The sequence below is a fragment of the Acomys minous genome (assembly GCF_964271855.1).
Source record: "Acomys minous genome assembly, chromosome: 18".
In the NCBI taxonomy this organism is placed as follows: Eukaryota; Metazoa; Chordata; class Mammalia; order Rodentia; family Muridae; genus Acomys; species Acomys minous.
Window position 1 is genome coordinate 58261541 of NC_140501.1, and position 25494 is coordinate 58287034.

Here is a 25494-nt window from a genome sequence, read left to right on the forward strand (position 1 = left end):
GCTTAGTGTTATTGCACAAAGTGGCTACTATCTGATACACAAATGCAGCATTCCATGTTGTTCCAATGTCATTCTGAGTGCTAGAAAAATTGAACAATTTTACCATGTTTGAATAATTATATAACTGCATAATATGTTCAAAATATATACAAGCAACTTAATAATAAACGATATATATCTGTCTTTCCTGGCCTATGCTTTGCCCACTATCTTTTGTTCTACTGTCATTGTTTCAGGAAAGCAAACTAGTACAAACCAGAGAGCCCCAGTCCAGTGCTATTGCACATTTGTGGAACTGTCTGTGATGCCTTGGGGCAGCATTTAATCCTCACTCTGTGGGTCCCTCCCTGTTCAACACACATCGGGCTTCTGTAACTGCCCTTTGTAAACTATGAAAACTCATTATATCTAGGCCCCTTTTCTGACTCCCAGTGTCTAAAGAATGGGCGGTCCCAGGCTAGACTCACCCCTCTCCATGCACTGACCCCACCTCTCCACCAGTCCCACTCCAATGTCAGGGAGGCGCTCAACAGGGGCCACTCACTGCCCCACTGTTCTAGGCACTTCTCTCAGTGCCAAGAGAAGCTACCCACTTGGCTGATCCCTAACAGTGCTGGGCACCTCACTTTCCAACCTTTTCTCTCATTACCTTCTGCTGAGCTCTCTAAAATCCAGTCACTGGCAAAACCACATGTTTTCACTGCCCATCTTTGACTGTCCCCTTCTCCTGAGTCCACTGAAAATACGACCATCTTTGTAATGCTGGCTTCCTTCTCGAAGCCCTACCAGTCACAAGTCTGGAGGAACAGTCTTTGTGTTGCAGACCACCCTGCTTTGCTCCTTGGATCCCTCAGCTCTCATTTCCCCAATAGTGGACTGGAATGACCTACACTAACGTTACTCCTGTCAACCAGCATTGTAGCTCATGATCCTTGACCCTTGACCTCCGATGGGCCTGTGCTCTCAATGCTCCCCAGAGTCCTCACTACCGCAACACAACCTTTGTCCCTTATTGCCATTCTCAAGTGGCCCCTTTCTTTCATGTCCCCACACAGTTTGTCAGTCTTCTATCAGAATCTGTCACCCAGATGACAGACAATGAAGTGGTCTGCAACCGTCTGGAGAACCATCAAATGAAAACCACAGTGAGACCATGCTCAGCCTCTAGAAAGGCAGGAATCAGAAGAGCCAGCAGTAAGGAGGACTGGGGATAACTCAGAACCAATGCGTATCTCAGCACTGCTGGAGGCAAGGACCTCAGGGTGATCACTTAGCAACAGTGTTGGCCAACAACTAACAGAGATAAACCCTTATACTCACCAAAAGACTAAGAAAATATTCATAAGAACCTGTTCGTTGCTCTATCATACACCATTTTTGGCAATGCCACATATTGGGAGGTTATTCTACTACTAATAGACATGTGAATATCTTGTTAGGGTTGTTATGTCCTGTTGTAAAGCCCAGGTGAGAAGACCATGCAGAAACTCCAACCTATGAGGAGCATCTAGGAGGCTGTGCAGGAGCTGCTGCTGTGTGTGCACCTGCTCACTGGGGAAGCCAGGGCATTGTTGCCTGCCTGGGAAGAAAACAGGAAGAGCAGTGGGAGGGAGTCACTAAGAGCTGCAGAGCTGAGGACTTTGCGTTTGACATTTGTAACTGTGCCACTCTCACCCAGGCTGCTCCCAGGGGCAGAGCTAAGGATCAGAAGGAAAAAAGACTTCATGCTGTGGGGCTTTTCACAGCTTATGAACTCTTAATCAAGTGCATAGCTTACCTTCCCCAAATGCCATTAAAATGTCCACTTAGTGCACTCAGTAGGAGCCCTTCTTAAAATGCCAGGCAGGCAGCTTAGAGGCCCCAAGGGAAATCCCAGAGGTTCTTGGGCATTTGTAGGAGCCTCTCTGCACGCCTATCTCTCTGTGAGTAATATGTGGTCTGTGCATATCCCCTGTGGCTGATAATGTGATTGACCTTGAAGTCACCAGAATAAAGGCTGCCAGAAATAGAAACACAGGAGCATCGCTCAAAGCACAAAGCTTTTAATATTCTGGAGGGGGGTGTGTGTGGGGGGGGGATCTGCAGCAAATTACAGGCCAAAAGGGGGGCAAAACCACACACAGAAATCAAGAATAAAATGGACGCTGGTGACTTGGCTCAAAAGACTATTATTAAAAACAAAACAAAACCAAAAACAAATTAACAACAACAACAAAAAAAAAAAACCTAGGCAACTGCGTGTTTTAAATGGATGAGATCTAGAGTTCAGTTCTCCCACAAGCTGAACCCTTAGAGGATTTTAGAGAATGAGTCAGTCGTTGAGATTAGTGCTCCAGTCTACAGCACGTGTGTGTTTTAGTTATAAAGCCATAGTAAATCTGGCATGTCAGGCAAGGTAAACAAGTTCTCAGTTGTTTATGTAGCCAAAGAGGAAAGGAATTTAACACGCCATTAACCACTTAGGTGTCTCTAGATATACACCAGACGGCTCTGTGTTGAAGATAAAGGAAAACAAAGATAAGTGAGCATGGTTTTCTTTAATCTAACATTTGCTTACAACTTTAAATATTCAAAGGTAGTTCTACCCAAGCAAGACCATCACCTCACTGAGACCTTCCATTTGCAGGGTGGCTGGAGCACAGGCATGGGAGGGGACTGAACTGTTCCAAGAAAATGTTTCACCACAGAGTTTAAATTGACTATTCCCGAGAGGAGAGTAAATATTTGCTCCTCCCCCGCTGTGACATATATAAATATATTCAAATATATAAATATGTATATATCTGTGTTTATACATACACATACATATAAACGGGGGTGGGGGGGTGAGGAGGAGAGAATCACTCTAAGCCAAGCTGGCCTCACTGTCCCAGCAATGCTCCTGCCTCAGCAGTCCAAGTGCTAGGATTACATGTGTGAGCCACCATGCCCAGCTAACAGTCTACTTTACACGCCATGTAAAGAGGCCCGTAAGTCCTCCTTCCACATCTCCGAGCAGGTGGGAAATGAAAGAAGCAAAGGTGGAAAGTGGCTTCAGATGTCTAGAACAGGTCATGGTTTCTTTTACCAGCCTTATTTTAAATATCATTAATGTAAAAAATACTCAAAAGCCCTTTAATCTGGATGGTAGAAATTATTTAATTATTATTCACTATGTCAGTAATAAGGCAGCGATACAGCCACCCCTAAAAGCCCTGATGATGGTGGGAAAGACAGGCAACACCAAAGCCATTCCCGAAGCATGGCACCGGAAACACGTCACTGCCCGGGGCAGAACTCAGGCCCCTTAAGACACGTGTGCACCCTCTGCGTGCACGTATGCACTTTCTGCACATGTACTAGGTAGCCTATAAAGGGAACTCCTCCTATTCCCCCCTCCCCCGCTTCCCTCGTGTGTCTCCTGAGACCGGCTGTGTATTCCCTGGGTCTGCTGCGTGGCGTGATTTCCATTCCTACATATAGCTCCACCATGCACATCCTAACACATGATAGTCATGCTTCATCCATATTTTGAAAATAAAAACTAAAGAAAAAAATGAAGCTTATTATTACCTGATGCAATAAGCAGTGATGCCAGCTCATATTGATACTGGAACTAACCAATGACACATGTGCTCACCTAGCATGGGGATGCCCTGGGTTCCATCCCCAGCACCATTAAGTCACTTCATTCATTTGTGAAATTGCCTGTGAAAAGCTTTATATATTTAGAACTGAAAATTGAAGACAATTTTAATATACTTAAATACAAAAATACTCATTTGCATGTATTCTCTCTATAGTATATCAAGGTACATTATTCCTATACTTTACACAAATAAATCAACAAAAAGTTCTTAAAAATTATCAAGTGAACAGGAAAAAACATCTCATAGTGGGTTACGTGGTACAAGTCTGTGAGGCAGGACTGACTGTCTAGGCAGTGCAGCCTAACCGTCCCCCGAGCCCTTCTCACTCCTCGTCCCGGGGGGCTGTGGGATGAGGAGGGCTGTGGGATGAGACTCCGGGGCACACGCATGTGGTCTGCACTGCAGCTATGCAGCCCCCTTCAGCGCTGCAGCACGCCACCTCCCAGCTGCCACGTGAGCAGCTACTTTCCCTGGAACAGACAAGCGTGGCCACAGAAATGTCAGTGTAGGAATCTACTTCCTAACCAGGCAATTCCAATGTGGGAAGCCTGCAGATCACACCAAACCGTATGGCGAGCCTGCGTGTGTTGTGTCCTCCCTGGGAATCAAAGACCACATTCAAAGCAAGCACTTTATAAACAGCGTTCAAGCCACCATCCAGCTGACGCAACCCTAACATAATAAAGAGCAGAACACTACACTGCTGGGGCTCAAAGAGCAGAAGTAGAAAGGAAAACAGTATGTTTAAAATTGAGGGCTTTGCTGATGTTGAGAAAAGGCTGTCCCCATGAGAAGGGCATGGCCTGCACACCAGAGGCATCATCAGTCTAGCGTCTACCCTCAGCTCCCCAGCACAGTCACCACAGATCCTCCTAGATCTCTAGGTAGGAACTCCCTAGTCCACAGAGCTCGTGTCTTGAACTCTGTCCTGGGAGCCAGGTATGGTGAGCCACCACCTAGACGGTCTACAGTCACACGGCATCACACTTAGCACATTTCTTTTCTCTACAGAGGAGCCATTCGTCACGGACTCCATGTCCCCTGGCAGATGGCTCAGGGTGCTACAGCAGTGTCATTTCCCAGGCTACTCCACCCAATCCCGAGGCTGGTGGCAGCTGAGCTGGGCTGTCAGGGCACTCTCCTGTTCTGCCAGCCTTCTTTTTCCTGTTGTTTCACTTCAGAAGTCAGTTCTACTCAGATTGTTGGCCTCCGTGACACTTGCTGGCACAGCAGGGAGAGAGTCAGGGCCACTCTTGCTTGGACAAGGATGTGGAAGGCTACAGGTTCCTCTTGCAAACCAGAAAGGCACCTTTTTTTTTTTTTTTTTTTTTTTAAGGAAGAGTGGTGGTCTAAGAAGAGCTGTACCAGAAACACTGCTTTATCATCCACAGTTCGGCAATGCACTTTAAAGAACCAATGATAACACCAACATACCTTTCACATGAGAGTCCATTTGCTCACAGTCTGTACCAGAAAACACTTGTTAAGCCAACTGGAAGGACAGAGAGGACAGGAATTCTCCCAATCTTTCCTAGATAAGATATCCCTCCCCAACTTCAGAGCACGTGGGAATGCAGAAACACAAACCCAGTCAGTGTGGTGGCCAGCACACACCTGCAGTCTTGATGCTTTGGTGGCTGAGGCAGGAGGTGGCGAGCTCCAGGGCAGCCTGTGCTATATAGAGACCCTGTCTCAAAACACAGCAGCAACAAAGATTAAAAGCTAGAATACTAGAGCAGCAAAATTATAACCCTGTATACAATCTGGGTTAAAATGGAAGAAACGTGCATCACTTTGAAGTAAAAGACTCTTAGGAGAGGACTCAGTGACGAAAATAAGCAACACGGACTTAGAGAGATGGCTCAGGGTTAGCAGTGTGCACTCCCTTGTAGAGAGCTGCCGGAACTCTGTCCCCAGCACCCATGGAATGCCGAGACATCTACCCCTTACTCCAGCTCCAGAGCATCTGAAACCCTCTTCCAGACTCTGAGGGCACTTACACTCACACACTTATCACCACACATACACATATACATACGATTTTAAAATAAAAATATCTTTTTTTAAAAAAAGCAATAAAACAGCACTCATTAAGAGACAGAATATGCCAGGCATGGTGACACATGTCTTTAAGGCCAGCATTCGGGAGGCAGAGGCAGGTAGGGATCTCTGAGTTTGAGGCCAGCTTAGTCTGTAAAGCGAGCTCCAGGACAGCCAGGGCTGTTACACAGAGAAACCCTGTCTAGAGAAAGAGAGCACGGGGGGGGGGGGGGGGGGGGAGGGGGGGAAGCAGGGGGGGGAGCAGCAGGGGGTGGGGGGAGCAGGGGGGCGGGCGGGGGGAGCCAGGGGTACAACAGAAAATCATGTGGGGCTATGACGTAAAATCACCTTATAACCAATTGAAGATGACTTGGATTCTGGTTTTGTTTTGGTTTTTTGGTTTTTTTCAAGACAGGGTTTCTCTGTGTAGTCTTTGCTGTCCTGGACTCGCTTTGTAGACCAGGCTGACTTCGAACTCACAGTGATCTACCTGTCGCTGCCTCTTGAGTATGATGCCTGGCTTGGATTCTGTTTTAAATTATTAACTAATATACATGTAAAGTGCTGTATACTGTTAATGAACATTTTCAGATGGTTTTCTTTAGTACCTTCAATTTTGTTTTATAAATTCCCACTAAGTTTAAAATTATCACTATTTTCACCTTGCATGTGACTTAGTTTTATGGATAGGAGGAATATCAAATCCTTCATTCACTTATATTGGTCCTGGCATTTTTATCTGTCAAAGGTTTCTTTGTCACTTCTTGAGGTTCTTATCAGTGTTTTGAAAGTTCATTAAAATTTAATTTACTTGGCAAATCCTCTCAATTAGGGTCATCAATGTGTAATTTTATATTATTTACTATTATGTATCTTCTTGAAGTGTAGGTGTTTAAATTAATATATATATTATTATTATTATAAAAAGACTTGGATTTCTAGCATCAAACTACTGCTACACGGAAAAACAAGTCAAGTACAAATTAACTTTCTCTGTTTTACAAAGTGGTTTAGCACGCACATAAATATTAATGAACCGCTAGCACAACAAGGCTAGTTACTCACTCTCAGAGTTGGCACCCATACTTCATGGGGAGCAGAGACAGTTGCATTAATGTAAACAGTTACAGTGACTGGAGTTCAGTTCTCCAAAGCACATCACACCAAGGGCTGGCTAGCTACACAACAATCTGTGAACACCTCCCTGGCTGGGGGACGCTGTTCTTCTGTGCAGGTGGCCTCTGGAGGGTCTCATGGGAGACAGCTGGGCTCTGAAGCTGGTGATCCCACACAGCACCTCCCAAAGACGGCTGAGACATTTTATTCCCAAGAAAATGAATGCTCCAAAGATATATCTGTGAGCATCGCCTAAAGGCTGAGACCACATTGTAAGCAACCAGCTATTTTGTATATATTTTATAAGCCCTACAAGAACTCTCTAGGTTATCGGTCAATTTTTACTCTTTTTTTTTCTTTTTTTACTGTTGCATTTCCTTAAATGAAACTATTTAAGACAAAGAATTCCTGGAGGTAAGCTCATGAGGCACACTGTGAAGTCACGCTGCTGCTGCGGCGGCCACCCTCTATCTGCCGTGGTCGCCAGCAGCCATGTACTGTGTGCTTTGCTTTTGCTCAGCCCCGATCTGCACATATGGCACAGCCTTAGCACTCACCTCTGCTTCTGCATCACCCTGTACATGGCAACCACTGTCCTGGTTCTCACCACCGTCGGAATGGGGCTCTTAAAACACAATCTTTCCCTTTACCCCACACAGTGGAACCAAATCACCAGCCACATAGCCCGCCACCCTTAAGCCATAAATACCGCTATATTAAACATGGTTCCATCCCTGAGCCAGAGCGGTACACGGGCTGCAGTGTGTGTGACTCCCTAGCTTTTTGTAATGGTTTGTGTAGTGAGAATTTTTGGTTTCCTTAAAAACACAGAAATGTTATGTGAATATGTTTTCGTTTTAATCCCAGGTGTGGGATATGGGGCTGCTTCAGACTGACCACAGCAGCAGACTATGATTTGTCTCGTGATCTGGCTGGAGTGTGATTTTGTCAGCTGCAGATTACGTTTGGAATTCTGGGAACTCTTCAGAGGGTGTAATGACGCCAGAGCCCCGAGAGGCACGGCCGCTGCTGCTCCCCTGCTCCCACTGGCTGGAGATGTCCTGACCATGAAGATCAAATCTGCCCCAAGGAACTCGATGCCCCTCATCAGCAGGAAGTAGTTTAACGAGACCGATGCCTCTTTTCCCCTCTAACCTTTTTTCCCCACCTAGTGTTGGAGGGTTGGAAGGGATAGGTGTGGTGTAGGAAGATAGAAAAAGGAATCCAATCAAGTATCTAAAATGTCCAGCTACAGTTTTGAATAGAAATGACCCTGTAATCATGTGTTTGAGTGCTTGGCCATAGAGAATGTCACCATTAGGAGGTGTGGCCTTGTTGGAGGAAGTGTGTCACTGTGGGGGTTGGCGTGGAGATCGCATACGCTCAACCTACACCCCGTGTGGCTTTCAGCCTCCTTTTGTTGCTTGCAGATCAAGGTGCAGAACTCTCAGCTCCTCTACAGCACCATGTCTGCCTGCGTGCTGCCATGCTCCTCACTAGGAGGGTAGTGGACTAAACCTCGGAGACGGTAAGGCAGGCCCTTGTGTCATGGTGCCCTTCATAGCAACAGAAACCCTAACTAAGACACTTTTCTTTAAGGTCTTCCTGAGAAGGTATGCATCCATGATGCTCAGTCTTACATGGCTGTGAACTCTGTATGAACGTTCTATGTAGTTGGATTCTTTTTTTGTTTTTAAAGATTTCTTTATTTATTATTATTACATATACAGTGCTCTGGCTGCATATACACCTTCATGCCAGAAGGGGGCACTAGATCTCATTATAGATGGTTATGAGCTACCATGTTGCTAGAAATTGAACTCATGACCTCTGGTAGAGCAGTCAGTGCTCTTAACCTCTGAGCCATCTCTCCAGCCCCCGTAGTTGCATTCTTAAGAAACTCACTTATTTTGCCTGCGGTTTAAGCTTGCTGGGCTCCGTGACTCTATGCCTCAGCTGCTCCTTCTGCACAGTGCTTCTCTCTACCCTGCGGACAATAACCTGCCCTTTTCACAGAGTCTTCCCCACTCAGCTCTTCTTCAGAAACGTTCAAAACCCGTCACAAGCCTTCCTGAAACTGAGGGCACAGCTAGCAGGTCGACACATCGCGCTCCGTACCTGGAATGGAGGAGAGGAATGCTGCCCACAGGAGTGCCCACAGCCTATGTTACTGCATACTGCCTGACATAGTCTCTTCAAAATGGAGGAGCCATCGCACTTCTGCCCACAGCATCATGGCCTTCCCATTCTCGACCTGCGTACATTTTGCCAAGCTGCTGAGAATCAAATGGCAGCAGAATATGGTTTAGTCAGCATTCCTTGGTCAGTGTGGAGGTTGTTTTATGTGGCTTACTATATGCCTGGGTCTTATGGCCTTTCAAAGTTTTAAAAATACATCTTTCCTAGCACATCAAATTTTTATGCTTTTTAACCACACTTTATTTTTTAAATAATAAAGGAAGAAAGAAAGGAAGAAAAAGAGAAACAGGTGCATGGAAATATCTACTGCTACATCTTAAGTTTTCCATTTTTTATAGAAGTAGACTGGCTCCTATTATACTAAACTTACGGTTTTACCTTTCAATTTAAATGTGGTTAAATTTGCCTGCCTTCTGTTTTATACTTAATGCCTGTGAGAACAGCATGCTTTTGGATTCACTATTCCCCACATTTGGGCTCCAACTTGCTTCGTGTTTTATGTACAGTGGTGAGGCAGAGATCTCATTTTCCGGCCTTTTATATGTGGTGTGGCACTGTTTTATAACCATACATTTAACTGTGCATCTCTGTACATGACCAGCGGTCAGGTATGTTGCACTTGACAGGCCATCCTGGCAGGAGCTCGGAAGACTACTATGCAAAGAGCATGCAGACTGCTGACACCCGACCCACGCTGTGAGCTGCCGAGACCCGACCCACGCTGTTTCAGGGGGCAACATTAGCGCCTGGGCTAGAGATCATTCTTATGATATTTTTGGCAAAGAACGTGACTGCTTTTTGCCTTCGTCCTAATAATTTGCCTAAGGGTGAACTGAAAAGTAATCTCTTTGATGGAAGGGATTTCAGGAATGCCTAATATTGACTTCATTGCATGGTTGTTAGTAGTCACCCTTACGCAGGTCTACAATGAAAAAGAACAAATGGGGCAAAAGAGATATAAAAAATACATAGTTTAAAAGAGCACTAGAACATTTAATGGTGGAGCCAAGGCTTGTGCTAAAAGAGATGAGGTGACATAAGAGAGGCCTCATCAGACATGGAATAAAGTGAGAGGTGTCCTTAGGGTAATCCTCCACACAGCTAAGCCTAAGGGACTTTCTGCTCCTAAAAGGCAACAACAAATGAGAGCTGACATATGAGTGAGGGGTGCCAGGGTTCACCCCAAGTTGGCAGTCAGACTTGGCAGCGTCATCCATGTGGTTCTGGCGTTAGAGTCATGGAGGAGACATAAGTAAAGGGGTTGTGGAATCTTCCTCCATGGTCAAGGAGAAGGGTGAGCTCAGGTGTGTAGCGGGGACTCTCATGGAGGCCCTGAGGGGTCATTTCATGAAGCTGGAAAGTGAAGCTGGGTTGCATTGGAGCCTCCAAGCTGGCAGGCGCGTCAGAGCCTGAGAGATGCCAGGAGGAGCCGCACACAGAGAGTGGAACCAGCCTGAGAGAGAGGTGGCTGCCGCAGCTGGAAGGCCAGGGCCACCGACGCCCTTTAACATCAGACCCAGGGCTGGAGGACTCCGCCCTGCTGGATTTCAGTTTTGCTTTGGCCCAGTATTTCCTCACTATGCCCTGGTGTGTACTCTGTGCCACTGTATGTTGGAAGTATGTGATTTGCTTTTTCATTTTACGTGAGTTATAATTAAGGATTTCCTCAAGTCTTAGAAGAGAACATTGAATCTGTGAAAGATTTATGGGGGCTTCTGAAGTTGGGTTAAATACATTTTGCATTTTGCCACACACCTAGGGAGCAGAACACGGTGGTTTGAATAACAATGGTCCCCTATAGGCTCTTATATTTGAATGCTTGGTTCCTAGTTGGTAGAACTGTTTGCGAAGGATTAGGAGGTGTGTCACTAGGGGTTGGCTTTAAGATTTAAAAAAACAAAAACAAAAAACTTGTGTCATTCCAGTGTGCTCCTTCTGGCTGCCTGTGGCTTGGGTCAGATGTGTTCAGCTGTTTCTTCACTCTGCTATCATGGACTTGAACCCTCTGAAACTGTAAATTCAATTAAATGCTTTCTTTTATAAGTTGCCTGGGTCATGTTTATCACAGCAATAGAAAGGTAACCAGGACATGAGGTAAGGGAACACAGCAGACACGTTGCTCGGCCACACTGAGGTTCTGTAGCTTTGCAGAGTGTCCAGTCCCCTCCCAGTCTGGGTTCACTTATGATACACAAGCCTTACTGGTTACGTTGTATCTACACGGAGCTGAGCTTGCATTAATTCTTTTCAAAGGTTTATTTTTATTTTGTGTTTAAGAGCTCTCTCTCCTCTCTCTTTCCTCTCTCTCCTCTCCCTCCTCTCGTGTGTGTGCACACACCTATTGCTGGGAGTGTAAAGTCAGAACAGGGTGCTAGAGTCCCTGAAACCAGAGTTACAGATGGCTGTGAGCCTCCATGTAGGCACTGAAAATTGAACTTGGGTATTCTGAGAGAGCAGCATGTTCTCTTAACCACTGAGGCGTCTCTCCAGCCCCAACTTGCTTTTTTTTTTTTTAATCTAAGTGGACTACTTGGTAAGCAAACACACACAAAGTCCAAAAGTCCACAAATGAAGTAACAGCCATTAAAATCTAGGGAACTGTTAGTACTCCATCTTCCGTAGTGAAGAGCTGTTTTCACTCATCCCTGCCAGTGCTCACTAGCATGCACACTGAAGAGCTCAGCAGATCACAGATTACAATAACCAATGATGGATGATCAAACTAGGCAGTTAGGCCCAGCGTGTAGCCCAATGGTAGAGCTCATGCTTAGCGCGCACACACACACACACACACACACACACACACACGGGGTGGGAGAGTTAGTGTGGTCAGTATTCTGTATCTTTAGAGCATTCAGCCTCTAAGACAATAAGAAACTAACGAATGGGACACTGTCAGGGTCACATGCCCCATCACAGAGTATATAAATTATTTCTAAACATATTTACTGGTGAGGAGACAGTGACCTGGTGGCTAGTTACAGTATATGCTTGGTCTCTTGACCATCTTCTAATGTTCAATCCTTTAACATGGCACTGACTTTGTCTTCCTGCAGTTAGTGGAACTGTCTTAACATTAGCTCCTTATTGGACTGACCAGCTTGGAAGGATGCAGTCTCCACCCAGCTGTAGTCACCTCACCTCCTAGACGGGGGAAATAAGACGAACCCAGAGAACAGAGCTGCAAGCAGAGAAGAGACACATTTCCAGTGATGGTATAGAAGATCCAGATCCAGGCTAGCTGGAACCAAACGCACCTCGCCTTTCCAGGTATGGGACTCAATGAATGCCCTTTCTGCTTAAACCAGCTTCACTGGGTTTCTATCACCGACAACTGGAGAGCCCTAAAAACTCTAAGTCCACACTACTGAGCAAGTCAGTTGGTCTCCTTTCCATAGGAGCCTGGGAATTAGCAAAGTCTGAAGTGGCTTTCACTCCCAACACATCACTATCTAGCCCTGGAGAGGACCTCAATATGAGCCCCAGTGAGAGGAGAGGCGTTACAAGACTAAGCCGGTTCAAGAGTGAAGTTACGAGTTCTTCTTCCAAAGCAGTGAGGTGAAGCTAAGCACCTAGAACTTAGAAATGGCAACAGGACTCCTGCCCTTTAGTTCAACAGGACACCAAATAAGATATAAAGATATAAAGAATGCAGTACAAGCCCTGGTACAAGGTAAGGTACTCAATAAATGTTAGCTATCTTTGTAAGGACCACTATCAGAGTCTCAACATATTTAAAGATATAAAAACATATACAAATTTATATATTATAAATTAAAAACTAAACAGAATACTGACTAATACCCACTTTCCTGGGCATCTAGGAAGCACCGAGAGAGGACACTAGATGTACCAGGAGGTAACTGACATGTGGCCCATGAAAAATCTCAACACAAATGTAAGGAGCGCAATTCCTCCAGGAGGTACTGACGGCGACCTAGAGAGATAAGCAATTGCGGACTCACAGTGTCAGGAACATAGGGTAAGCCATAAAACTGCTCTTGTGTTTCCATGAGGATGTCTGTGGTTGACTTCTTCAGGGGATGCTGGCCGTGGTAGATTTGATCGAGGGCGGCATAAAAGACCTAGGCAGACAGAAACCTCTATTTAGCTTTGGTAGTCCATCCTGTATTTAAGATGTGGTCAGTCAAAGATGTCGTAAGTACACCGGAATGGCAATTAGGAGCCACAGCTGAAAAGGCTCACAAACATAAATATGTGTTATTTGAGATGCACTCTGCACCACATATGTAACCAGTCAAGAGCGTAAAGGATACTCTCAGGCTTTCCATAATAAAGGTTGTTGTTCACTTTTGAACCTTATCCATCATTAAATTTGTTGCCACAAAACTGGAATTATGTAGTTAAAAATACGTAAAAAAAAAAAAATCAGAATTACAGCTTGTGGTCCCCTGTATCTAACACATCTTGTTTGGTTTCTTCCTGGATCCTGGCAGATTGTAACCAAGAGGTGTGAGGGTCAGAATTGGTCAAAGAAACCGAAGTGGACACAGTTGCGTAGAGGAGGATGTAAAAAGCACTCTAGTGCATTGCTGAGCGCAGAAGGGACAACCCCTGATGCAGCTCTTGTGGGGTTTGGAGCAAGGGCCACAGCAGACCTCAGATCTATGTTGGGAAGGACAAAAGAGGCAGCTGCAGCAGTGGGGACTGTGGGGAGCACCTCTCACCCCTGAGCAGAGCAAAGTGGCCATGGAAAGAGTAAAGCACCAAAGGGAACTTGAACACAGAAACTGCAGTCTAGAGAGTACAGAGAACCAAGCTTCATGTAGAAAAATCTAAAACAAAGAGGAGGAGGAGGGGGAGGAGGAAGAGGAGAAGGAAGAGGAAGAAGAGGAAGAGGAGGAGGAGAGGGGGAGGAGGAAGAGGAGGAGGATGGGGAGGAGGAAGAGGAGGAGGATGGGGAGGAGAAGGAGGAGGAGGAAGAGGAGGAGGAGGATGGGGAAGAGAAGGGGGAGGAGGAAGAGGAGGAGGAGGGGGAGGAGGAAGAGGAGGAGGAGGGGGAGGAGGAAGAGGAGGAAGATGGGGAGGAGGAGGAGGGGGAGGACAAGGAGGAGGAGGGGGAGGTGGCAGCTCTCACCAGGACATCTGACCTGAGTGCTTGAGGAGCAGCACAATGTGAGAAGGCTCAAGTGCTTTATTTAAAGAGAAAGTCTGACATGCAATTACACCTCTGAGGTGCATCTTTCTGGCTTAGAAATGGACTCTGCAGCGAACGCACAGCTGCTGACTTGAAAGAACAGTGGGTTAGTCTGGAATAAAGGAAACATGTAAGTGACCCGTGGCCGCCGGCTTCACCTACATATAGAACTATGTCTGTGAATTATGAAGCTAAGCTAAGCGTTCCCCGGAAAATACAGACATTTTCTGAATCTAAACACAGTGCTCCTCCAGCCAGTCCTCCAAACAGACCCTAAATCCAGCTCTCAGCTCTGTGAGAGTAGCAGTGGGCAACAATGCCCAGCGGAGCCAATGGAAACCGAATCCTAACCTGAACTGAGGAGGCACACTCTGTCCCACACTGCAAACAAGCTAGAATTCAGCAGCTTTGTTTCTTCGACTGTGCCTTTTAAATGACGTCAGTGTGGACTTGTATAAACACGTGGTTGCAGCTGGGCAGCACTGGTTAGGGAGGTGTGGGCGTGGCCCTGTTGGAAGAAGCATGGCACTGGAAGCCGGCCCTGAGAGTCTAAAGCCTCCTTGTCATCTCCAGTGCCTTCCTTCTGCTTTGTGCTCTCAGCTCCCTGCTCCTCGCTGCTGTGCCCCTTCTCTGATCTCTCTGCAACTGTAAGCCAAAACAAACCCTCTCTTCCTTAGGCTATCTTTGATCATGGTGTTTACCACAGCAACACAAGAGCGAATAGCACACTGCTCAGCCAGCTGCTGCATTCCTGGAGCAAAAAACCTGAGCACCACACAAACGTGCTCAGCGCTGTTAAACAGTGCAGGCAAAGGGGCGCCACATTTTCTAAAACACTGTCTACACCACCTCACAACACAAAACAACTCCCTTCCTTTCTGCGCTCTGGTCTGCTTCGCATGGGCTTAGAAGCAGGCTCTAGCACCCGCACTGTCAGGGACGGCCCTCTCAGGGTTATACTTTTGGATGCGCAGGAAGGAACAGTTGGTTCCTGGCTTAAAATAAAATCAGTGGAACAGATGTTCAAAGAGGAAGCTCCAAGAGCCATCTAAAAGCAAGTCAAAAGGCATCAGTGCTGGGGTGCACATGTACAGGATCTCAGCAGTGAAAGGCTGAGGCAGGAGGATCACATTCTAGGCCAGCCTGGGCCATTTACTCAGACTATCAAAATCAAAACAAAGTTATAAAAGGACTTTCCCCAGGTAATACTATTTGTAAAAAATTAAAATTCACTTTAATTGTCTTCACATGCATGGCCACTGAATAATGTAAATCAAGTGACAAGCCATGGTTGTGTCTACACGGGCATCCTCCTCACTGAGGAAGGAGAGCTGAAGGCAGCCGTGCACACTCTGGTGCCACACTGCACCCCTGACTGGAGGACACACACAACAGAGCTCATTTCACTGCCTCCTCAGGACTGGAAGGGTTAACTGCTCAGACGAAAGGAGAGCTGCACAGGCCCTAGGGATTGCTATGAAGACATAAGGATGGACACTCCACAGACAATCTCAGTAACTACAAATATCCCAACATCTGGTAACAGACCTGGCATCCAGATGGCTCATAAAATTGTCCTTGTCTTCATCTGGTAACCCAGGAAATTGTCTATAAATATTATGCTAAAACTAATGGTAATTACTGTTTAAACTTCACATGTAGGGCAGCAGTTTCTTTTTGAAAGACAGAAAATGCGTAACAATCCATATGGGTAGGTCTGAGCCTATACCCTGCTAGCCTTTGACTTCCTTGATAAAAATGGGAGATGACTATATTTCACATTTCACATGCACCTCATGCAGAGTGAGAGTTTCATAAGTCAATTCTTGCCAAGTTCTTTGAACTGTGATGAAAGGTGTTCAGAAGCATAATTATTGTAATAAATGTGTATAACTGGCAAGAAGTTAAGGCTGCACGTATGTACAGAATAATGACCGGCAGTGGTTAGCATGAATCAAGCACACGTACCTGAAGCTGCATTTCTGCGGCCGCACAAACCTTCTTAGATTCACAGAGACGCGACACCATAGCTTTCGGCAGTGGCTTCATAAAACAAAACAATTTACATGTCAATAATCTGTTTAATAAGCCACTGCAACAAGTATACTTCAGGGTCAGGGAATTTTAAAATGACATCAAGTGAAAAAAAATGAATGGCAGATCTCATTATAGAGTGTAAAAATAACTTTTGAATATTTCAGTTGACAGGGTAGCATGGGTGAAGACATTCCATTTACTTTTAAGAAGGACTAACTGTCAAATAAGGGTTTGCACAAGAAAAAACAGGATTAGAGGGAGTGACAGTATTGGCACTGCTCTTTCAAATTTATTTAAACCCCAAAGGGAATACTCTTGCTCCTTTGTTTCCAGTAAGTGTGTTCAAGTGATCTCTTAACTTTCAAGTGCACGTAATAACTGAGAAAGAGCCTAAAAGATTAAAATGTGGAGATAAACGCTAATCCACAGTGCCAGCCAGTGCTAAAGATGGACTGACACCCAAAAAATCAGTGTGAGGATGAACTTTGGACTCTTCCTTTTCCAACCTGGAAGAGTCCAGAAAGCCTGGGCACAGTACGATGTCCCTGCTTCAGTTAAAGCGTTCTCTGTGAGGGTAACAAGACCTAATCCTATGACACAAGACGCTTGGGGAGGGGGGCAAATAATGTAGTTGAAGTGAATAAGTACGTTGCTCAGTCTTTAAAATAAGTATTATGATATTTACTGAAGAAGCTAAAATCCCTTCCTCAGAAACATGTTACCTAAGAAACCTAGGTGGTGAATAGCTGGTTTAGTTCCTGGGGCGCGGGCTCATCAATAGAGGCTACTGCCTACATCTGCAGAAGAGAGGGTGCCACACGGGGCTCTGAAGAGTTTTGCTGATGAACAGACAGACACAAGAATTGTTCCTAGTGATTCACTGAAATGAAAAAAACTACAGCAAGACCAACATTCAGCTTTTTCTTCTCATAAGAAAAGCCAAGCAGGGGGCTGGAAAGATGGCTCAGCAGTTAAGAGCACTGCCTGCTCTTCCAGAGGTCATGAGTTCAATTCCCAGCAACCACACGGTGGCTCACAACCATCTATAATGTGATCTGATGTTCTCCTCTGCCTGCAGATGCACATGCAAGCAGCGCACTATATACATAATAATAAATAAATAAAAAGAAAAAAGAAAAAAGAATAAAAAAAAGCCAAGCAGACTTCTGGGTAAGAGCTGCTTTTCCTGTGACCCAGTTAAGGCAAAGAACCAGAGTAAGGAAGGATTGACTCCATTCCTAATGAAAAATGAGAGGGTTTTGGGAATTCACAAAGACAGTGAAAGAGAGAGCTAGGCGATGCAAAGTGTGAAAGTCCTTTATGTGCTTGAACATTTGGCCTCTGGCTGGTGGTGCTGTAGGGGAGGTTGTGAAGCTTTCAGGGGGTGGATGGAGCCTCAGTGGATGGGGGTGGGGGGGTGGGAGCGTGGTGTCAGCCTTGAGCCTTCACACCTCAGCCCCACTTGCTGTTCACTGTGTGCAGAAGTGATGCAACCAACCAGCTCCCTGCCCCTGCTGCCCTGTCTTCCCTGCCATGGTGGACTGCAGGCCAGAGTAGGTTGTTTTCATCAGGTTATTTTACGACAGGGGCAGAAAAATAACTAAGGGGCTCATGCTCATAGCTGAGACTACCACTTAACAGCCCCTCAGCCTGAGGCCAGCTAGCCTCAGCTAGTCACCCTCGGGAGTCACTGTCTGTCCTTCTACAAACTCAAGTGTCACCCTGCAGTGGGGTGATTAAGTACAAAGACAAGTTCTCTGTCCATGCAGATGCCTCTGCAATGGCTGTTCTCTCCTGCCCGAACGGTCCTGGGGATTCAGCCCTCTTGAGTTGATTGGTCAGTAAGACAGTCAAACCAACACGTGCACAAAGCACAACGCAGGAACACAAGAAACAAGGCAACACTAACTGCTTTACAAGACTCAAATCCTCAGCTACTAGATAAGATCCTGAGGAGTGTAAATGCTCGGTGGTGACTTCAACATCACCAGCGACCTGAAAAAGGATCTAAGCAAACAAATGAACTCAATTCAAGTCAGCAATATGAGGAAAAGGTTAGCCAAGTGAATGATAAAATCAGCAATATGGACGGAAAAGATAGAAACAAGGAAAAAAATACTCAACAAAGAAACAGATTTTAAAGGGGGAAAAATCAGGTAAACAAAACTCCTCAGAAATTAAAAAAAAAAAAAGGAAACAAATCAAATAAGTAACAGTAAAAAACACTGCCAATAGACTCAGCTAAGCAGAAGAATATCAGAAACAGAGGACAAGGTCAAGGAAATACTACATTCAAATAAAGCAAAGTGTGAGTGGGGAGGGGGGGATACACAGCAAGCATGACAAGACACCCACGCCCTTTGGAATATGATCAAGACAGCAAACCTAAGAATACACAGGGTGAAGAAGGCTGTGAGATAAGCGCTAAAGGCATAGAATATCTGTTGAATAAAATGAGAGCAGAAAGCTCAAACCCACGGGATTTAAACCCAGACAGACACACACAGGGAAGACCCTCTCCATAGCACAGTACAGCCAAAGTGTCAGAAGTGAAAAGGAACAGCACTCAAGGCTGTAAGGGGAAAATACTGACTCACCCACAAAGCAAACTCATCACAAGAGCATGAGTTTTTGCAGCAGCATTCCTAAAAGCCAGGAAGGCAAGGAAGACATATTGCAAACTCTGAGTAAGCCGCTGCCAGCCGAAATTGTAGCATCCAGCAAAGCTCTCTTTGAAAATAGACAAAGAACACTTCAAAACAAGCAAAATTCATCCCTATTTACAAAGGACAAAAACTCTTAGACTTGATAATCACCTTCAGCCATGCAGCAGGACTTAACACCAACACATAGGAATCAGCAGCTTGCCACACAAACACGAGAGCCTGAGCTCAGATCGCCAACGTTCATGTGAAAAGCTGGGTTTGGCAGCACATACCTATAATCCCAGTTTGGCCAATCAGTGAAAAGACTCTATCTCAAAAAATAAGGTAGAGAACAATGGGATGTACCAGAAAACAACATCTGTCCTACACACGCACACGTGTGCGCGTACACACGAGCACACAGACACACACTCATGCAGCACACACTCATGTACACACACATGCACGCGCACACACACTCATGCACACAGAGAGACACATGCACAAACCAGAGGAAGAAAGGGATGTGAAATGCACATACCATGCAGGGAAGGAGGCCACATGCTACATGGGTGGGGGTGGGGGTGAGGGCATCAGACTTTGTATGTATCAATAGTGAACTTGCTGAGAATGAAATCAGAGGAAGAGATTCCTTTTACAATAGCTTCACACACATACAAGCACATATGCACACACACCTAGCACACCAAACCAGACAGGTGAAAGGCCTCCACAAGAAACAAGCAGTGTTTTCAAAAACTGAATATCTCGGCTTTAGCACAGCAGATACTAAGAAAGAGGGCGCTGTTGTGATTTACTCCCCCTGTGGTGTTATGATTACTGGTAGAGACCAATAAAACATGGCTTGTGAAAATACACACACACACACACTCAATTCTGACAGCTATTGCACAGTTGGCTTTCCTCTCCACTAGAATGTTATCTGACCTCTCTTGCCTGATGTAGCAGTCAACACTGTCACCTGTACTATGCCATGGAGGGCTGGTCTACATCCTTAGACTCAAGTCACTACAAGGTTCTGGAGCTCAGGAAGAGCTGGAGTGTTAGCTGCCTCTTTCTGCAGTGATGCTGACATGGAGCCAACAGGTCAGTGTTCCAAAAGTAACCCATTGCTGACAGGAAGGCAGCAAAGCTTGAGAAAGGAGCAGGGGTCTGAATTACTAAAGGCATGCATGACAGCCTCTGCAATGCTTCAGCATGTATGACAAGACCGCGTGCATCAGCACCACAAGCCAAACTCCTCAGCTTCAGCTAAGGGATAGTTCACTGGGCACGTATCTGTGGACAGCTGCCCTTCCTCTGACTGGTACAGTCGTCGGCTGGGAAGAAAACAGAACCTCAGCTCTCTGGAAACTTGCACTCTAGCCCGTCGTGGTATAAAAAAAATACTACTGAAAACCTAAACAGACAGTTTTTATTACTTTAGTTCCCTCAGGCTCAAGGATCAAGCATGGGGTTTAACTCCAATTTCCTGTAACTGTAAGCATCTGGCCTCTAGGTTTCAGCTGCACTAACCACAGTGATGCTCACACGCAAACTTCATCCTTTTAAGCTCATTTGTAAACTTGTGCAATAAATGGGTGAACATTAGATTTCAATTCCTTTAAATACTTCAAAGGAAAAAAACCAATAAACTGCTAGTATAAGGTACAATTGTGGTCAGCTGGGGGACAACACGGGTTCTCTCTTCTCTGCTCAAGATGTCAGAATTTAATTTCCATGTTAATTCAGGCACTGTCCACTTTCAGAAGAATGCTGCTCAATCAACATGTTTACAGTTTTCTGTTGTTTCATAAAGGTCTCTGAGGCTGGGTGTTTTATAAAGAGAGCACATTTATTAGGATCATACTTTTAGACACTACCAGTCCAAGACTAAGTGGTCCTAATAGTGAAGAGCCTCCTGGCAGACGGTGACAGACAGTGGGAACAAGTGCAGAAGAGACCACATGGAGGAACAGGGAGAAGAGATCAGGCAGGCAGAAGAGAGCACATGGAGAGACAGGGCAAAGGCCTGCCCTCTTTAACCACCTGCCACAGGAATTCGTCAAGTGTTCCTCTGGAGCCACCTCATTTCTTCTAGGGTGGTAGCATCACCCCAACACAGCTACCCTGGGGACCAAACACCAGCAAACAAACATTTGGGATATAATCCATTTCCAAACCAGCAGACAACGTAGCCAGATTCCGCCATCCTCAAGACTGGATCCTCAGACCCCTCATCAGCACCATCCCCCAAGTGGTGCCTGTCCACCAAGGTCCATCTTCCCCGGACACTCTGTAGTCTGGCTGGCTAGAATGTCTCGAATCCCTCCTGCTTATCAGCAAGTCCCCAGACCTGGCCTCTGCCATACGCAAGGCCATGTCCTTCTGCATTTGGTGGTGATATGAGCAGAATCTTTCTACCACTGTAAAACTCTGTTAAACTCTGCAGAAAGGTTGCCTTGTTGGGTCTTTTTAAAAGGATTACATAATTTTTTTCTTTAAAATATGAGATAAAACATCATCGTCTGCCCTCAAATATCACAATCATAACTGCATCACATGGAGGCGAAGATACGGAGCATCCTGCTCCCCAGTGGCAAAGCCATTCCCATGCAAGGTTTTGTTTTTGTTTTTAATTAATGTCCTAACAAGTACTTTTGGGGAGAACTAACCCAAAAGTGTTAGTAGTGATAAAACACAATGATTACAATTACATATTCAAGTGCACAATTAGCATATAATTAATGGTAACAAAAGTGAGAATATGGAAAAATGTCAGTAAATAAAATGAGGCCAGAATTGAAGGTAGGTAGGCACATAAAAACATGTTTCTCCTAATTCCTACAGTTTTTACAATTAATTTATCTCTAAGCAACCCATTAGGTGAGAACAAAGGAAAGTGACGAGACCCCTTCCTGGAAGACTCCAGCAAGGCCTGAAGGCTGAAGCTGCCATCAAGACAGACAAACAGCTCTGACAGCAAAACCTGCCCTGGACGGAGCTCAGCCTGTGGAGTGCGTTATCTTCTCAGAGAACTCACCACACTTTGTGAACTTGCAGAAATAGGAATGTACTTAACTAAAGTGCAGTTGGCCAGAACTCAATAAGTTTGTTTTAAAACTAAAAATCTACAGTATTTAAAGCATTTTAATTTCTAACCACCCAGAAAATTCTGATGCTCAAACATGTAATTCCAACATTCCAGCTCAACACCCGTAAATCTCTACTTGGCACGTATTTTAATGTGAGATAAAGAGTGTATTTTCCACTTCTTTTGGAAAACCAAAAGAAAAGACAAAAATAGCAAAAAGTGAAATTCTAGGGCCAGCAAGATGGCTATGCGGCAGAAGCACCTGCTGCCAAATCTGATACCCTGAAGTGCACCCCTGGGAGCACAGCGGAAGGAGAGAGCGACTCGTGCAGGCTGGCCTCGGCCTCGGCACATGCACGTACACATGCACACACCAGATCTTAAAAATGTAACAAGAATTTCAATTCTAGGGCCGGAGAGATGGCTCAGGGGCTAAGAGCACTGTCTGCTCTTCCACAGGTTTTGAGTTCAATTCCCAGCAATGACATGGTGGCTCAGGACCATCTATGATGAGATCTGGTGCCCTCAGTGCGCAGACAGAACACTGTATTTATAATAAATAAATCTTTTTAAAATTTTCAATTCTAAATGTTTTATAGATAGTGCCTTGTGCACCCCTCCAAAATCATGTATGCTATTTGGGAAAGTGTGTTAGACAGTCGATGGTGGGCCTGAGGGGACCTGGGAGAGGAGGGTATGTGTGAATATAACCAAAATACATTGCATGCATGTATACAACTTTCAAAACTTTAATAAAAATATTTTTAAATGTGTTAGGTTGCTACATGCACCCGTTCAACTGTATAGTGTTAGAATGCAGGGAGCTCTGCTCCTGGCTGTGACCTGGCGCTCGCTCACTGACTTCCAGGACTCCCAAGTGGCAACCCCCTCCAGGGTGGAAGGAATGGCAGCTGGAGCAGGTTCAGGTCATCAGCGGATTCCCTCTTGTCCCTCTGCTCAACATTCCAGACATGCTGGCTGCAGGAGCACAGACTTGCTGCATGGCATAGCCATTCCCCAAGAGTAGCTGTGGTGGTCTGAACAGGAATGGCCGCCAGAGGCTCATGTGTTTGATGCATGGCCCATGAGGAGTGGCACTATTAGGAGGGGTGGCCCTGTCGCTGTGCCTGTGGTCACGCTGGAAGAAGGGTGTGACTGTGAGAGTGGGCTTTGAGGGCTTCCACGCTCAAGCTACACCCAGTGTGGCACCAGTGTCCTTCTGCTGTCTGCGGATGCAGATGTAGAACTCTCGGCTCCTCCAGCATCACGCCTGCCCTCATGATGCCATGTTCCCTGCCACGGCAGTAATGGGCTGAGGCTTTGGTCTAAATATGAATTAGAAGGGTGATAATTACCAGCTTTATGAGGCCCAAAGAAAGTAAAGACCACAACATAACAGCATCTGGGGAAAGACCTTGATCCTGCTCCATACTTCCCTACCTGGAAATAGTAGAGGATGATTAGGATGATGATGATGATGATGATGATGATGATGATAAATTTCATATATAACAAGATCCTTTGCATCTTTCTAAAATGTGGTCCATTATCACCATGCTTTACAGTGTGCATACATTGCTAAGTTTGACTAAAATAATATTTGGAGTTTTGGATACATTATTTTTCAATTTCTAAATGTTTTTGTTTAAAAATCAAATGAGCATGGCAAGTTTGATGAATGGTGCTTTTATACATTAGTGAAACAGTATTCAAGTGCAGGCAGCAAAGACACACAAAAGCCAGGGCATGCAGCCTGCCCATTTCCCCACGCAAGACTTACATTTCCTAACAGTCTTTGTTAGAAAAGAAGTTAGCTGTACATCAAAGACCTACACAACAGAATTAAAGGGCAAACTCAAGAGAACTAGATAAATCCCAGATATGACACTTACAAAACATCTGCTCCAGCACAGATGGACTGACTGTTGCCAACAGCGAATCCTAACAAACCATGAAGAGTCACTACCAGACAGCCCACTAAGTCAGCTTTAGAGAGTAAAACAAGAAGAACTGCATGTGAGTTTTAGACTGCTAGGCCTGGAGAGGAAAGCCATGAGTTCAAGGCCACCTTGAGCTAAACGTTGACTTCCAGGAGCTTCTGCCTCAAACAAACAAAGCAAAATTTAGCTACATTTCTAAAGGATCCTGGGGCAGAAGCAAAATTGCAAAGGAAATTGACAATATCAGTACTATTTTATACGAAAACTATAGAATCTAGCTGAGGCAATGCACTGTGAAATTTTAAGCAGATGGCCTTCAAATCTAAATGGGTATATTACATAAGTTTAAACAATTAGCTAAATGTCATCTTAAGAAATCAGGGAAGCTGAGCATGATGGCACATGCCTTTAATACCAGCACTTGGGAGACAGGCAGGTTGGTCTCAATGAGTTCAAGGCCAGCCTGGTCTACACAGTGAGTTCAAAGTCCAATGAAGGCTATGTGATGAGACCCTATTTTTTTAAGAAGAAGAAGAATTTGAAGAATTTGAAGAAGAAGAAGAATTTGAAGAAGAAGAAGAAGAATTTGAAGAAGAAGAAGAATTTGAAGAAGAAGAAGAAGAAGAAGAAGAAGAAGAAGAAGAAGAAGAAGAAGAAGAAGAAGAAGAAGAAGAAGAAGAAATAATGAGGGAAGTGGATGGAACAAGAAAGGAAGAAATGAATCATAACAAAACAAAAAATATCAGTGAACTCAAACCAAATAGAAGACTCAGCATTTGCTCTTTGAAATACTAATAAAACAGACAAACACCTGCCAGATAGTAAAGAAAAAAATGGGAAAAACAATACTGAGTGGAAAGGAATATAATTATAGATGAAGCTGAAAATGAAAGATAAAAGAATACTATAAATAACTATGCCAATAAACTTAAGAACTTGGGTTAAATTTCTAGAAAATTACAACTTAGCAAAGCTCTTTAAGAAGAAAAGTGCAGTCCAAGGAGCCCAGTGACACTAAAGAACTGCTCACTAAAGATCTTCCCACAGAGTAAATCCCAAGTGAGCCCTGACAAAGCTTTATGAAACAGATGACTATAGTTCTATTTAAAAAAAAAAAAAAAACTTGTAGCAAACAGAAAAAGAAGGAACACACACCAACTCACCAGCTCATTTTATAAAATGTCCTCTATAGTGAGAGTTTTGGTTTCTTTAAAAACCCAGTTATGTTATGTAAATGTTTTTGTTTTAATCCCAGGTGTGCAATATGGAGCTGCTTAAGTTTATCCACAGCTACTAACTATGACTATCTCGAGCACTAGCAAGGGCATGATCTTGGCCAGCTGCGGATAGTGTAATTCTGGGGACTCTGGAGAAAGAATAAATGCCAGAGCCCGGGGTTGGGTGGGGTGGGGGTGGGGGTGGGGGTGGGGGTGGGGGTGGGGTGGGGGAGGGCCTCTGAAGAAGTGTGGCTGTTCGTCCTGCTGGTTCCTGCTCAATCCTTTGTTTTAAGCTTATCATAAAACCACAGTAGCAGAGGACTGTGATGAACTGTTACCAGGACAACTTAAGGCAAGACAGAGCACACTGCACTGACTGTCCCTTAGGTGACAGGTCACCAGAGAAAGGGGAACTGCCC

At 45.0% G+C, this 25494-nt stretch overlaps 1 protein-coding gene across 1 annotated transcript in view; it reads right to left on the bottom strand.

Moving 5' to 3' along the window:
* The window catches only part of MIPEP (mitochondrial intermediate peptidase), a 125727-nt gene that overhangs the window by 52681 nt on the left and 47552 nt on the right, over nucleotides 1–25494 (bottom strand). The window contains exons 15-16 of the mRNA XM_084767579.1: nucleotides 16111–16185; nucleotides 12950–13069 (exon numbers count right to left, since the gene is read on the bottom strand). Coding sequence (XP_084623705.1) covers nucleotides 12950–13069; nucleotides 16111–16185 — 195 coding nt within the window. The remainder of the gene's footprint in view (nucleotides 1–12949; nucleotides 13070–16110; nucleotides 16186–25494) is intronic.